We start from the raw sequence: 15602 nt of genomic DNA, 5'->3' as shown, positions 1-15602 counted from the left end.
GGAAGGAATCCTAAGCGGACCCAATAGATAATCATTTGTTCTTTGTAAAATCGTTACAGTAATAGTGGAATAATTGATCAGTAACCACCCCAACCTCCGAACCAAAAAATTCTAATAATAGTATTTACTAGGAATTATTATATTCTTTAAAGCATAATATGAATAGAGGAATGCTTTAACACCAAAAGTTAACATAGAATAGTTCTAAATATATGCATACGAAAGTTAAGTTATACTTAAGTCACCTTTAACGGCTGCCTAAGTTTTGCTAAGATTGCCAAATCTTAGTACGCTTCTAGTTACGTCTTAAGTTTTATACTGTGCTTAAGTCGTACTTAAGCACTGTCTTAAACTTAAGTAGCCTTTATGTTACGACCCCCTGATCTTATCTCTGTTTATGAATCAATAGAGTATATATATATATTATTGTTTATCTTCACCCTTTTTGTGATACAAAATGTATAAATTTTTTTTCATCTTTTTCCTGCAACTGGGAAATGGTTTCTAGTTGTTTTCATTCCGTCTAATATGTAGGTGAACTATGCCATGTTATAATTCGCATACTCGAGGATATACAATTTCTATTTAATAATAGTAACACCTTGAGCCTGGATGGCCCTGAACGACTGCCTTTACCCTAACGAGGCACGGTAACGAGCCCGTATATCATACAGAGGGGGACTGGAACTGTGGAGTTTTCTGGCAGCATTACAAATACTACTGGCATGTCGATAGCTGTGCTCAGAGAAACTACTATGTCTGTGAAATGAAATTGGTAATTTCCTTTTTTTTATATAATAAACGTCATTATTTGATTTTCTGGGGACTTTCTGTAAAGTTGCGGTGATGTAATTTTATTTTTCGAATATTCATATATATACCTGGTATTTTGACTACTCTGAATTTGATAGTGGTTTTTGTTGTATGAGTGTATATATTTATATTTTAAATTTGTATTTCAGGGAAAAACCTTGTAGATGCCAGTAATGATATTCTAAATTTGTATATATATATATATATATATATATATATATATATATATATATATATATATATATATATATATATATATATATATATATATATATATATATATATATATATATATATATATATATATATATAGAATAAAGTGTGTGTTGCTTTCATTATTATAAACCCTTGAGCTTATACATGTGAAATTGTTAAGACAATCATTATTTAATACTTACGTGAAATTCAGGATAACTGGTACATTTATTTGTGTCCTATCAATTGCATTTCTTCCTTCATGTAAAATCTCTCTCTCCTCCTGCCAGATGTTCATTTTAAACTTTATCTGGAAATGTCACTTTAAATAATGAAACCATTAGGAAAATTATGTAATTTCAGGTCCCAGGTCGACATGATCACAAAAATATCCTTTTACTTTTTTCTCCTGACTAAATGCACATAACGTTCCCTTTATTTTATAATAACTTAACCATTTAAGGTTCATTGATACCCTGATAAGAGAGAAAACTCTTTATGACCAAAATGTCTATTATTTCTTTATTGATTTGCCAGGTGGAAGTTCCTTTTTTGTCTAATTTTGCCCCCAAGCTATGGTACAATTGTTTGCATTTCTCTTGAAAAATCATTAAGGTTCAAACAACATTTTATATGAGTGAGCAGAGGGTTAATGAACCTTAAACTTTTTTTAACCACTGTCCACAGGATATGATAATTAAAGAGAACAAATCTTCATATTACTTTTTGCATTGAATTTTGTGGTAAAACAGCTATTTCCTAAATTTTTAATGCTTTCCAAGCTTTAAAAAAGCAAGTATTATGTATTGCAGAATGATGAGAAAATGTATTTCAATACGTTTTTAGTACCCATATGAGAGAAATTACTAGTACTTGGACTTATGACTTTTGATTTAAAGTATAAAGTTTAAGACGTCGGAAACATTCACGATTTTGCCAAACAGGAAGGTAAAAACTGTTGTAGGGGATCTTTGTTGTATAAGTGTAATGATATCAAGAAACATTTTTTCTTGGTCATTTATCAGAGTTGTGTACAATCTGCATGTAACGAGAAATTAAGATAATAAAGCATACCATTTAAATTTTCGTTGAAAATATTGTAATACATATTGCCATACAACTAAAATCATCACAGTATATCGCAATACAAATCCTTCATCCAATATATAGCAATATACCACTTTCACCTGCATTTGTAGTTCATATCTCTCAGTTGGTTTAAGAGCATGCTGTACGCACGAACAATTTCTAAAACGAGGTAAGTTATTGACAGACAAGTTGATGAAACAAGAATATCAACAGTCTCGATAAGTCATCTATTCGCAAGTTCTTTGGTCGATAGAATGACCTTATAAGCAAGTACAATCTATCTTTAAGTCCAATGCTGACTGACGTTTTACATTCAAATGATGAAATATTCTACTATTTCCCGATCATGACAAGTTAACGGTCGGCAAAGGGATGCTCACATCTCCATTGCATCTGATTCGATCTCTGATCCCTGAGCTTGAATTCTAATTGTAATCTCCATATTTTTCATTACTAGTCTCTCTCAGGAGCATGTTAGATTTAAGTTAAATATCATAGAAACCAAATCGTATGATATTTTGACACAAGGAAAATCTGGCATCTATGATGATTCTTAAAAATGAATTTATTTTTAAACGTTTATTATTCAATTTGGCAAAATAACTGATTCAATGGATAAGAATGATGTTTTCTTTTTAAATAGTTTGTATTTTAAAAAGCTTTTTCGAATTTTTATAATTAAATGATCAGGTGTATTACCGTAAATATCATTTGCATGATTATCCAAGAAACGTAGACACACCTGGACTCAGAATGAAATAGAACGTACTTAAAGAACATAGTTATTTAAATAAAAAAACTTTCAATTTAAATTTGAAAAACATTAATTATCTACTCTAAGAACCAAGAAATTAATAGGAAATGTATTTAAATTTTAAAAAACCACACCAAAAATGGATGCATCATTCTAAATGTACGTTTCTTGGCATGAAATTCGCTTTCGTTTGTAACTTCCAATATATTCTGATGTCATTGCGTATGAAGGCTATTAATTTAAATAATATTCTAGCGCATTTTTAAAATACCTATCAGGTGTATTCAAAGAAAATTGATAAATCTAATTTTTGTAAAGAATTATCTAAAATAAAAATCGACAAATATTTATTATCCAGTGAAAAAAATGTTAACATTTTTTTGTGTGCATTGATTTATGACATCCAACAATGCTCATTCGTCAATATAAGAGTCTAATATTCTTATTATAAATCAATTTTTTCGTTTTTAGGCAGTATAGAATGTTTAATGACAATTTGCTAAACTAATCAAACAATCTGTTTTATATAATTTTGCTATTTTTTGACATTCTTTCTTGCAATATTGATTTTTCAAATGTGATTTCTTGACTCTCAAGAGTTAGCAAAGGGTAATTGTGAAATGCCTTCTAAATAGTAACTTATATAGTTGATGTATAGAATCTTGACTTTTGAATTTCCGATCGCGTATTTCAAATATCGAATGTTGAATGAGGTTTGGGATTTTTAAATGAATCCCTGGGTATTTTAATGCGTCAAATTACATAAATTAGTTATTAATTTCTTGTCTTTCATAGGGATATTTAATACTGAACTAGTGCAATTTTAAAAACTGTCTTGTCCTAAGACGTTCTACGTTCATATCTAATTCCTAGACCCAATTTTATTAGTCAATTTCATTGATTTTTTTTCTAAATTTATTGAATTTCTCATTTACATATTTATGGCTCTTTGTCAAAAGATTCAGATAGATAACACAACATTATTAACAATTGGATATATTTCTTGAGGAAGTTTTTATTAAGAAATTCACATTGAATTAATACTGGCATCTGCATGGTTTTCCCTGTATAAAAGAAATAATATATGAATAAATGATAAACTTTGAATGTATCATGCAAGTACAATTAGACATCACCTAATGCAACAAATAATAAAATTTTTTACCAATTTCATTTCACAGACATAGTAGTTTCTCTGAGCACAGCTATCGACATGCCAATGATATTTGTAGCTAGACCAGAAAGCTCCACAATTCCAGTCTCCTTTTTTGTGGTACACAGGTTCGTTACCGTACCAGTCAAACTTGTGGCATTGCCTCTTGGTGAATCCCCAGTTCCATCTGTGGGCGTTGGGGTAGAGGCAGTCGTTCAGGGCCATCCAGGCTCCAGGCTTTACTATAATTATTTTGTAAACATAAAATTATGTGATTCTCTTGCCATGCTCTTGATAAGAATATTCCATCGGATGCATAGAAAAAATATGTTAATTTCTTCAGAGCTTTAATTTTTTAAAAAACTTTTTAGCTAGGCAATTTGTTAAGATAGCGTAACTGGATATATTTTACATCTATATTCTTTTGAAAATAAGAAATATTGTCATATATGTATTTCAAATTGAGTACTTCTATTTTCGTTGCACACATTTATTTTTTAACACCGTTTTAGTGTACCATTGTTAACGTACCTCCGTACATAGCAAGATGATGTCTGATGTATGTGTTTTCGTGAGCCTCGTCAACATTACATAAAAATCCTCCCATAGAGGCACATTTCATCTGAAACAGTTTAAGGGAAAATAAAGCAAGAATTCTAATCAAACACGGATTCTCTTATTTTCACGCTATACCCCAGTATATCATCTGTTCAAAAGCTTAAATTACAGAAGCCTGCCACCATGACAGTCTGTCTCTGCTGAAATAATAACAGGTCCCGTGATACAAAGTCCAGCCATAAGGACAACTCCCTTTAGCGACTTTGGCGGCAACATATCCAAAACTGCTGTATTTGGGAGCATAGTCATAACTGCCTTCAACTGTAAAGGAATTAAAACAAAGCTTAAGCAATCTTAAAACTTATAAAAATTTTCAACTATCGAAAGAAAGAATTTTGATAAATGATTCACCGGCAATAACGCTGAACAGAAGACAGAGAGCAAGGAAGGCGTTCATGGTGACTTAAGAGTACTCGAGACGAAGCCAACAATCCCTCTTATATATATGTTCTTTCGAGTGCTCAGCAAATTCCAAAAGCATATTTGGAACGCCCTTTACTTGTCGTATTTTTTGGTATTTCTTACATTACTTATGTTTAAAACAATGTAGACATCTGTTTTGCATCTTAAGCCGATTATATGTTATAGGCATACGATGACTCTCTGGAAATCTAGCATGGAAACTCATGTTCATCATGAAGCAAATGGAAAGAGGCGTTTCTTCTTATTGTGTTTAACAACTGTTCATATGCATGTATGATGAGGAATTGATTTCTTTTGCATTTGGTATATATACACGATGAAAGTGTGAGTTAGGACATTGAGAAAAGTTTCAATCATGAACACACTTGTCGCTTTGCTTTTGCTGGTTTCCACATTCCTAGCTGGTATGTATTTCCACTACAAGTATTTACAAAAATTATAAAAAGAATAATATGATTTGCCACATATTTTTATTTCCTAAAGTATCTGAGGCCAGTTACGGCAATGCTCCCAAGTACAGGGCCTTTAAGTATGCTGCCGCCAAAGTTGTTTCTGGTGGATGCCCATACGGATGGCATCAGTACAATAAACGGTGTTACTGGTTCAGCAGAGACAAACTCAACTGGTACAGAGCTTCTGTAAGCATAATTTGCCTTACTTGTGGCAATTGTTTTTTTGTACGAACCCTTTATCTAGGATAAGTGTATTTAAAAAACTTTGTTTTATTTCATATCATGCATATTGTAATGGGTCTTTCTTTAACCAATGGTTTTATTTACTTTGTTACAGATGAGATGTGTCGCTATGGGAGGATACCTGGTGTCCATTGACCAGTCCCATGAAAACACATACGTAAGACATATGTGCAGCATTTATGGATGTAAGTCATAAATATACATAACACATACATATTTGAGCTAGAATACTAGTTTGTTACCCTCACATCTTTCATACAATAAAAAAACAGTGTAAAATCTTAACGAGTACAGTGAGTACTTGTTAAAACTATATATACATTTGCCATTCAGACAGAAGAGGTGCATGGCTGGCTTTGAATGACGTTCTGAGACCAAATAAACATAGATGGTGCTGGGGATTCACCGTCAAGCCATGCCACAAATTTGACTGGTACGGCCAGGAACCAGTTTATCATGAACATGGCGACTACAACTGTGGTGTTTTCTGGAGATCATACAAATTCCATTGGCATGTTGACAGCTGTGGCCAGGCTAATCATTACGTTTGCGAGAGACCACTGGTAAGTGTCAGGGAATATATTTACAATTGCACTGACAACTAAATTTAAAACATTAATGTGAACATTGAGTAACTGATTGGAAATTTTCTATTTCGCAGGGAAAACCATGCCACTGTTCTTATTAAATGTAGACTAAATAAAGAGTTGTACTACTTGAAAATTTGTTTTGTTTTGTTTAAGTCGATTTTTAAAATTCCAAGTACATCAATTATGATATAATGATAAAGCATTAATTATTATAAAAAATATATTTCTTTATATCATTTCTATACATGATGTTTGAAGTTTCATCAACATTCAGTGTTTTATTGTCTAGCATATTGGAGTAAATAAAAACTTGATAAAAAGGATTCATAATACAAGCCTAGTTAAAACCCTTATATTTGAATTTAGACCGTCCGGTCAATGTGATTTGTTTTGGAAGAAGAATTTGTATATGTGTGTGAAGAATTCTTCTTCTTCTTTTAAACGTACATTTTTTTAAAAATAAGAATACTAATATTTTGTGTCAAGTGAGGTCTGTTTATAGCGGGGTGCAATTAGAACACGTATAATGTACGAAGGTCTTACCAGAAATCAGACCATTTTCTTTTAAAAAGAAGTCGTCATAAAGAATCATATATGCAAGTGCATAATATACCGAAGTAATCCACATAGCGAAAAATCGAGTGTTTTGCAGTAGTTTGAGAAGTTCTTTAATTACATTTGCTGCTATTATAATTACGTTTTGTCATTTGTGGTATCGTCAAACCGATCTGATGTTCAAAGCTACATCCATCTTTACAACACTTTTCTAACATTTTGTTTGACTTTTTTTTATTGTTGATGAATAGCATATGTCTCATAAAAACTCTACCTTACATTTTAAGAGTGCGATATTTGTTTGTAAATTTTTAATGAACTAAATATGTCGACCGTTGACCTTGGTAAAAACCACTATCTAACTATTAGATCCGTGGGCATTTTCCCATTACATTTCTGGAATATACCTTAACAAGAAGGTTACTCTTAAAATAGTTATATAGAACAACCAAAATGGAATTGAATAAGAAAAAAATTGGGTTGTATTTTGATAGCACGTTTATTACAATTCAAAATCTATATTTTGAAAGCACGTTTATTATAATTCAAGGCCTTGGTAATTATATATTTCTAAGCAATATTAAAAATAAAAAGCTTTGTCATAATTGGACTGATTTTAATATACAGCCTAGATCCTTGTACATTTAATTCGTTTTTAAAGACGTCTTTATTAAGAATACTATTTAAAATTATAAAAGAGAAATATTTCTGTGACATTTTACTTCTGTGAACATACATATATAAGATTATTTTAAAGTAATATTAATTTAAGTCACTAAGGCCAACACGCAATTGACATTAAAATAGTAAATATCGTCAATTATCATGATTAATAAATAATTACGCCTACATAAAGATAATTCTATCACTAGTTATAACAGAATCATTATAACATGTTGAATATTTTTCTTTCCTTACAGACCATTTCTCTCTGACTGGATAAGGTGTTTTTTTTACTTCATTTAACCAGAGTCTGAAATTAAATAAATTGAATGCGCTCATAAAAGTATCCTTTAGATGGATCCCCTCCCACAGATTAGTTATTTACTAGTATCCCTACATTTATTACTTGAGGAATGACAATACGATGCTCCCTCTAAAGAGTATGTCTGTTCAGTGTGCTTTTTTTCGTGTTCCATACCCTTAGAAATTTTGATTGTTTAAATAAATCAGCGGGTTTTTGTAAAACTAATCCTGACCAAGACTAAAAACAAATATTATAATTTTAAGATTTATATATCTATCTGTTCAATATAGGCAATATAACCCTAAAAATTATTTTTTGCAAACAAAAGGGAATCATTACTTTATCTGAAACGGTATTTGTTGCGCAATTTAAAAGAAAAGCAAATTGGCAAGCCAAAACACATAGCGACTATCAATCTCTGTTTTCTTTTAATGTCATATGTCTCATAAAACCATAAATTTTATATTCGAAGAAAAAAGTTTGTGTATTCTTAAGAAAAAAAAACATAAATCTAAATATTTCGACCGATGACCTTAATAAACAACCGAATATCATTACCTGAAATTAAATTTCCTTTTGCCTTGTCAGACAAATTAACCGAAAGGACAGGTTTAAATGTTAAGAGATTCAGACTTTTTTTTAATTCTTTCAAGCATTTTAAAAATTGCTATATTCCAATACTTCGAGTAATCCTTATCACTAGATAAAAATATTGATTAAGTCTAAATACCTTTGTTCAAAATCCAGATTAATTAATCAAATACGGGTTCAACATTTGATTACTTCCCCTTACTATGTTTTATCTATCTCCTTAAATATAGACTTCTATATAATTCTAAAAAAAAGAAGAACATTTGAAACATTCAAGAATCCTAACATTATTAGACTTTAAATAATATAATATAAAAGAATAAAATGAGAAGCACGTACAGATCAATGTCGGTAAAGTACTCAGTGGGCAATAGGAAACTGATAGGTTGGATCTTGGGACAGTCTTACAAAAGAACTTATGACTTACACCAAAATTTTATTCTGTTTATAACTTCCATTAAGTTACAAATGTAATTTTGTGCTCGTGAAAGTTTATATATACGAGTAAAATTTTAGAAAAAGGTCAATAACCCTATCCACAGAAAACTTTTAACTCTTGACTTACAAACTTTGCTTGGAGAATGTCACATATATTGTACAGGTAAAACTAATGGTTTGTCACATGTAGAATCTAACCTATTTGTTCATGTCCATTGTTGCCACAGCGATTGATTTCCTGGAAATTGATAACCGCTTAGGATAAAGTACTATTCGGCGAAAACTACTAGCTACGTCAAATATTACACAAATGCTAAATAATTCATTGTTATATCTGTATATTAAGAAGCTAAATATTTCAAATGTTTTTATAATATGATATTTTATATACAGTGAAATTAATGTGTACTGAAAATTCCATCTTTTAAAACATTAATAATCGCTCATTTTCTCTTTCAGAAATATTGTAAATCCACGTAAATGAAATTGATTTTAAAAAAACCCCGCTAAGCCTATTTAGAAAAGTAAATAAAGCTGTTAATACAATGATAATATTTATGAATGAACGTTTAACGTCATTTTCATTTATAGAATAACTTAAGTTTTTGTCCTCATGTAGTGCCGATTTGCCTCTGTTGGCCAGGTAATATTGTACCTTCACCAAGTTAGACAGATCAGAGCTAGTTACTCATTATCTCCCATGCTCACTTCGACAAGGACTATATAACACAAGGGTTTTTATCGTATTGATCAGTCAAATGCAGTGTCTAATATAAAGTATTTTTTTTACATAGATTCAACATTAATTCTTTTGCATCTAACTTAATATTAAGAAATGCTGAACCACACAAAAATGGAAAAAAAAAATATAATCTAATCTATATCATGTAAAACAGTTTCCATTTGAATTGCTTGAATACGGAGTTCTATTTGCTTGTTGTTTTAATCGTATCTTTTTTAAGTCGTGAGATAATCAGATGGCTATGTTCTTTATACAACAAACTTAATTTTTCGATAACTTCATCCTATGTTTCAGTGTTAAGTAAAAACAGATTTAAGTAACAGAAGGAATCTTTTTGATTGATGAGCAAGGTGACCTAGTTAAAACTTTTAACTCTTCCCTGTCATCTACGGAATATTATCTGTAACTTTTAAGTACAAGAATATCGCAATAGTACTGCAAAACATAAATCATGTTGATTTAAAGTACAATCAAGCGGCATGACAAAACATTAATTTTGATGTGTAAAATTTGATAAACGTGATTTATAAAATAAACGTAGCAAAGTATGTCTATATATCAATATACATAAGCTGTATGATTCTTGGAAAGGTTTGTGAACACCTTTTTCTAAAGGGTGTTATTATAATTTATTTATTGTCCCAATTTATATAGAGTGCTGTACCTGAGTTAATTATCCTAATTATATAGAATGCCAATGCTTCACTAACATCTATTGTTTTTTGATGTTGCTTGTTTGTTTTTCTCAATGCAGATAATTTGTAATTTGTAATATATTTTTCATGTTTTTGTTATTTGAATTTACTTATGTCGCAAAAGAATTATTATTTAGAGATATAAGACTACAAACCGTAGAAAGATTTAATCCTTTACTTTAAAGCACTTATTGTAATTTGATTAACAATAAGAATTTGAAAAGAAAAAATTCTAAATATATACCTTTAATATTGATTTGACCAGTTGCTATCTTATGTATAGACTTTAAGACGAGAAGTGATAGCATAAAATGAAAACATCGGGACACTAGAAAGTTTGCCCCCTATATAGCTCAAAACTCCTCTTCAAAATTATCAGGGAATCTACTTAAGATTATTACATTTTCCTTTATACTTCTCTATTCATATTCAATATTGCTAATTCATTTGCACTCTATATGAAATTTATTTTTAAGATATTTTACTCTTTTAATTTGTATACGGAATCTGGGACACAATGTCAAAAAAGTACAAGAAAAAATCGTGATATTTTCCTCTTCAACAAAATTGCATATTTAATTACTTTCTTTTTTATATTATGTTTTGAAATCACGTTAGTTCTAAACAATTATACATTGAGAAATCACTGTGTGACAAACCCTCTAATTTAACGTCTATAAATACAGTATAATGTCTCCGAACAAGGAAAAGTCTCAATTCTATCAAAAAAGGTCAGGGGGTTATATAAAACATTGTCAGTGTCAAGTTAATATTGTTAATGGGATTACAGACCCGAGACTTCTTTCCGTTAGAATATAAAGTATTTTTCAATATTCCTATTAAAACCAAAAGGTCACAGTGGGTCATATTGATATGCAACATCCCCTTGTAAATACATTGTTTCCTCTTCATATTTCTTGTGGAAGGGGCTCCAGCGGGGCCTAATTTGAGGCCCCAAGAGGGTTTAGTCGCTTAAGCGGAGTTATATGAAAATATTACATACAATATTCCAAAGAGCACCGTGGTCAGTAACATAAAATTATCACCATGTATTAGATTTTATCCCATTCCTCATTATTCAAGTTTGATATGGAAATAAGATAAAACGTCTTCTAGTATTTCTTATGTCTCAGAGCCAAAGTTACTCGGATAAGTATTGTGACCCATGGGATTGCTTTAGTTTAGTTTCCTTTCACACGATTATTTGTGTTTAGTTTCTTTTAATTTGCACGACTTTTATTCTATTTTTGTCACGAACTAACACCATTTTAGTTTCACATGGAATAAGGATATAGAGTATTTCAAAAACATATCATAGATATTTTTAGCTGTTTTCATGAGTTAGTTTGTTAAAAATTGCTCTGATTTAGCTAAGATGCACTCCGAAGTTGATATAAAACGTTTGCTGGGTTTACTTACTGACACTTTTATGTAGTCTTTGGGGACCCGGACTTCCCAAAACTGATGGAAATCCTGTGGACACTAACTTGTTTTAATCAATATTCCTTTGAAGCAAACTTCTGCAGAAGAAGGAGACACTTGGTTTGACTTTCAGATCGAAATTCAGATGTACTGACAACGGTTTATCATTTACTTCCATCTATATGCCAACTTGAAAATTCCCAGAGAATTCAAAATAAAAGGTATAGAGTCTGACATGTCTGCTTCCTATTTAAATGGTTGATTTAGAAAAGGTTATCAAGACCAACTAACAACTTGATAGATGACAAACGATATATCTTTAGTTTTTTTCCATCATCAATTTTACTTAAAATATATAGTTGATTTTGTTAACACGTTCATATGGTTTTTATCACCCCAAGCTTACTTGAAATATAAAATCATGCTCTAAGGTTACTGACAGATAAGTTCAGTTTACAGTGATTTCACAAACTTCGCCATTTTTATAGGCGTTGTAATAAACTAGTTAGCAAGTACAATCTAACTCTGCATCGTATTGGGGCTGACATGTACGTTTCAAAACATTTTTAAACGTATTTTTTTGTTTTATACAAACATGACAAACTTTAACAGTAGAATATTCTGTCTATATCTGATCAATGACTGGTCAGCAGGGGATGCTTTCTTCTCCTAGGTGTTTGATCCCACTGGTGCCATTTCCAGAGATGTGTTTATGCCCTGTTCATAGATGTGTATTGTTTGTGCTTTTATCCCTGAATCCCATTGCTGGACGTAGAAACCGTCCTGCGGATAAGACTTATACGCTAAAGTTCCTCGTCACAGAAAAGAGCCTGCACTACTCAATTACAATTAACGTTGTCTTACGTTGCAGCCCCCATCCGGCAAGTGGTGTCGTCTGAAAATACTACCATAGACTTTACGAATTGCATGCTTACTTTGAACAAGATGGTCGAAATCACTGTTAAATTAACTTAACTGTGAGAAGCCTATTTCGATTTAAAATTTGATTGAAATTAGAGTATGCTTCCGAGTAGCGAATATAACTTGGGCGATATAAACACCAACTAGAAATGAAACAGAATGTTATTACTTAAATAAGGAAAGTTGACTATGGAGAAGCAATCTCACATCTCATTCTCACACAACTTAGTTATTAATTGTCCCTTACTGTTCCTTATCTTGAATAGTCAGTAGAACTCCTAAATATGAATCAGAGGTAACAGACTCTGTGGTGTCTTTTATTTCACGGATATATAAAGTGTCCACATATGAATGGGTATAACTTTTGTTTATTGATAAAACCTATTAGATTGCCTGAATGTTAAGTAGAAAATCACAGCAAGTGTTTTATTCTTCTGATGTAGAAGTATTTAAATTAATTCTGCTTCATAAAAACAAATCAGCTCAGTTAATAAAGGATTAATATTAGTGTCCATCGGGACTTCTGCAGTTTGTTGGAAGATATCGTCTGAATACTGCTTAAATTTTATCAGCGAGGAACACCACTATCTTTTTTATATCAATATCAGAGTACTGAATGTAGAATCAGTTATTTTTAACAAGTAGTTTCGATGATGAGCGGGTTATCTTAAAATGTGAAAATTTCCTTTCTGTTTTTAATTCAGAAGCATTTGTCTAAAGACCTAATGCATCTCATTGTTAATCATTTTATTAATAAGAGTCCATTTAGTGGCTCCAGAAATGTTAACAATACCAAATTTAAAAAACATGATTATTCTACTGAAATTTGTTTTTATTTCTACATTGAAGGCAACCCAAATAAATAATTTTTCTCGCCATTAGTTATTTCAGAGAAACGTTAAATCCTTAGGTAGATTTATTGCTAGTGCAAAAATAGCTCAATCATTCCTGTGAATTATTTCTTTCTGTTGTAATAAATAAAGATACAAAATACATTTGAAGACAATTGTCAATTTGCACTTGTAAAAACAATATATCAAAATTACTTCATACTTAAAATAATTAAAGTTTAATTCATACGTTGTACGGTATTTCATTATACCCCCCGCTTGAAAAGTGGGAGGGTATACTTTAATCGGTATGTCCGTCCGTCTGTACGTCCGTCCGTCTGTTACGCTTTGGGGTACCCATCTCTTATCCGCAACTCCTCTTATACCACTGAGTGAAATTTAATGAAACCTTCACAGAATCTTTATTACATATTGCCATTATGCACCTTCTATTTTATTTTTTGATCCGACACATATTTTGGGTTTCCCGGCCACAGCAAAACATGGACTTTGCCATTATAATCATATGGGAGGATCATTGCTCACAATACCTCTAGTTTTACATTCACTTTTTATTGTAGGTATGATAGTAGAATCCGCCAGTATTGCTTTGGCTCACTGCATACTACTGACATCAATGACACATAACGAACAGTATTCAAGATCAAATGTCCATAAAACAATACAAAATAGGAGCAGTTCAAAATAGGAGCATGTATAGTACTAGTAATTTTATTTTATTTTTATTTCAATATTTAAAAAGATAGTATCTGAGTTCTTTCTGCTATTGAGTTATATTAAGAAGGATTCTAGTACATTAGTGATTTACTGCAGAAGCTTTTTATCAAAATAGTATCTTTGAAACTTAGATGTTACAATGTTTGAGTTAATGTCAACCATAATGTAATGTTCAACAGATGAACAATCTTCCGGGTTTGAAAATAATTTGGTATTAATTGTGTAAACTTTAATTGAGAGACGTAAATGTCAGATATTGTGTATGCAGGCTTCCTTCATCACGCATTCATTTTACACACTTTATTCTCTTTTTTGATACCGTGGAGGAAAAAATCACTTGAGTCATTGCACAAAGGTTTTCGCTGCGTCAGTCACGTGTAAAAATTGATAATAGTGTAAACGTGAAAAATCTAAAAATGAAAATTTAAAACAAACAACCACATCATATCAAGGTGTTACATGAGTATTTGACAAGGTGCCTTGTTTGGTCTTCCTCACGTTTATAATTTTTAATTTTATTTTCATCATTTTTTAAAATCAATTTAAATTCGTGTAATGTATATAAGTCGCCGTAGGTACATGTACTTGTTTTTTAGTCTAAATTTTTGTTTTTGTTTTCGAAAAGTTTTATACATTGACCAGCAAGAAAATTATTATTCTGTGTCAATCACGTTTTCTTGTAAATTCCAGGTTCACTACAACGTTAAGGGCATTCCAGGAAACGAAAACATGTGACAATTGGCGCAAGGACATGTGTTTTATACTGAAACAACTTCTCTCAGAGGGCTTTACTGTTTGAATGCATTAAAGAAACACTATTAAATGACCCAGACTCAGCTTTAATGCAATTTGTTTACAATTTTCTCATGCAGAGAGGGGATTTTCTTTTCTGCTTGGTAGATGATTTCAATTAATTCAAATTTTTAAATTACATTTATAGTTTTATATGGCGGAATAATTATGTAAATATTTTCACTCTTCTTTTTTCTGATCAGTCATTTTCTTTATATATTATATTTGATCTATTTTTACTTCTTCTTTTTCGGTTATAGTAATCACAATTTGTCAGAAATAAGTTAATTACAGTTATAATATCATTATAAGATGTGACAAATTACAAACATTCGCAAAACATGACCTAAGATACATAAATAATGTTTATTAAGTCATTTTACTCTTAATGATTCTGTTTCCCATGGACAATACCCTTGTCTTAACTTTCTACTGATTGTAAGTAGATAAAGCTTTTGCCAAAGATTGTTGTCATCCATGTTGCAAAACGTATGCCTCTTGTTCATTGCACTGAACGTGCTAATAAAAAAAACTTGAGTTTTATAATTTTAATTTTAAGACTTTCAAACATGATTTCCTTT

At 30.8% G+C, this 15602-nt stretch overlaps 2 protein-coding genes across 3 annotated transcripts; one reads left to right on the top strand and one right to left on the bottom strand.

Annotated features, from left to right (window-relative positions):
• Positions 1 to 3848: 3848 nt before the first annotated feature.
• Positions 3849 to 4705, bottom strand: LOC134243123 (C-type mannose receptor 2-like). Its single transcript, XM_062725345.1, has 3 exons — positions 4536 to 4705; positions 4017 to 4246; positions 3849 to 3915 (listed from the first exon to the last, which is right to left on the bottom strand). Exons 1-3 carry the CDS (start codon positions 4624 to 4626, stop codon positions 3889 to 3891), a joined length of 348 nt encoding a protein of 115 aa, XP_062581329.1. The 5' UTR covers positions 4627 to 4705; the 3' UTR covers positions 3849 to 3888.
• LOC134243120 (perlucin-like protein) lies at positions 4178 to 15003 on the top strand. Of its 2 annotated transcripts, none has more exons than XM_062725342.1 (6): positions 4178 to 4259; positions 5211 to 5449; positions 5529 to 5683; positions 5835 to 5925; positions 6074 to 6303; positions 14920 to 15003. In XM_062725342.1, exons 2-6 carry the CDS (start codon positions 5401 to 5403, stop codon positions 14962 to 14964), a joined length of 570 nt encoding a protein of 189 aa, XP_062581326.1. In that variant the 5' UTR covers positions 4178 to 4259; positions 5211 to 5400; the 3' UTR covers positions 14965 to 15003. The 2 variants fall into 2 exon arrangements, with proteins under 2 accessions (XP_062581326.1, XP_062581327.1); XM_062725343.1 differs by lacking the exon at positions 14920 to 15003 and adding an exon at positions 6402 to 6441.
• The last annotated feature ends 599 nt before the right edge of the window (positions 15004 to 15602 follow it).

The sequence above is a fragment of the Saccostrea cucullata genome, unplaced genomic scaffold, assembly GCF_032062105.1.
Source record: "Saccostrea cucullata isolate Sc308-1 unplaced genomic scaffold, CSIRO_AGI_Scuc_v1 ctg161, whole genome shotgun sequence".
Classification (NCBI taxonomy): Eukaryota; Metazoa; Mollusca; class Bivalvia; order Ostreida; family Ostreidae; genus Saccostrea; species Saccostrea cuccullata.
The sequence above is the reverse complement of the archived record's forward strand: the minus strand, read 5'-3'. Positions and strand labels throughout refer to the sequence as shown.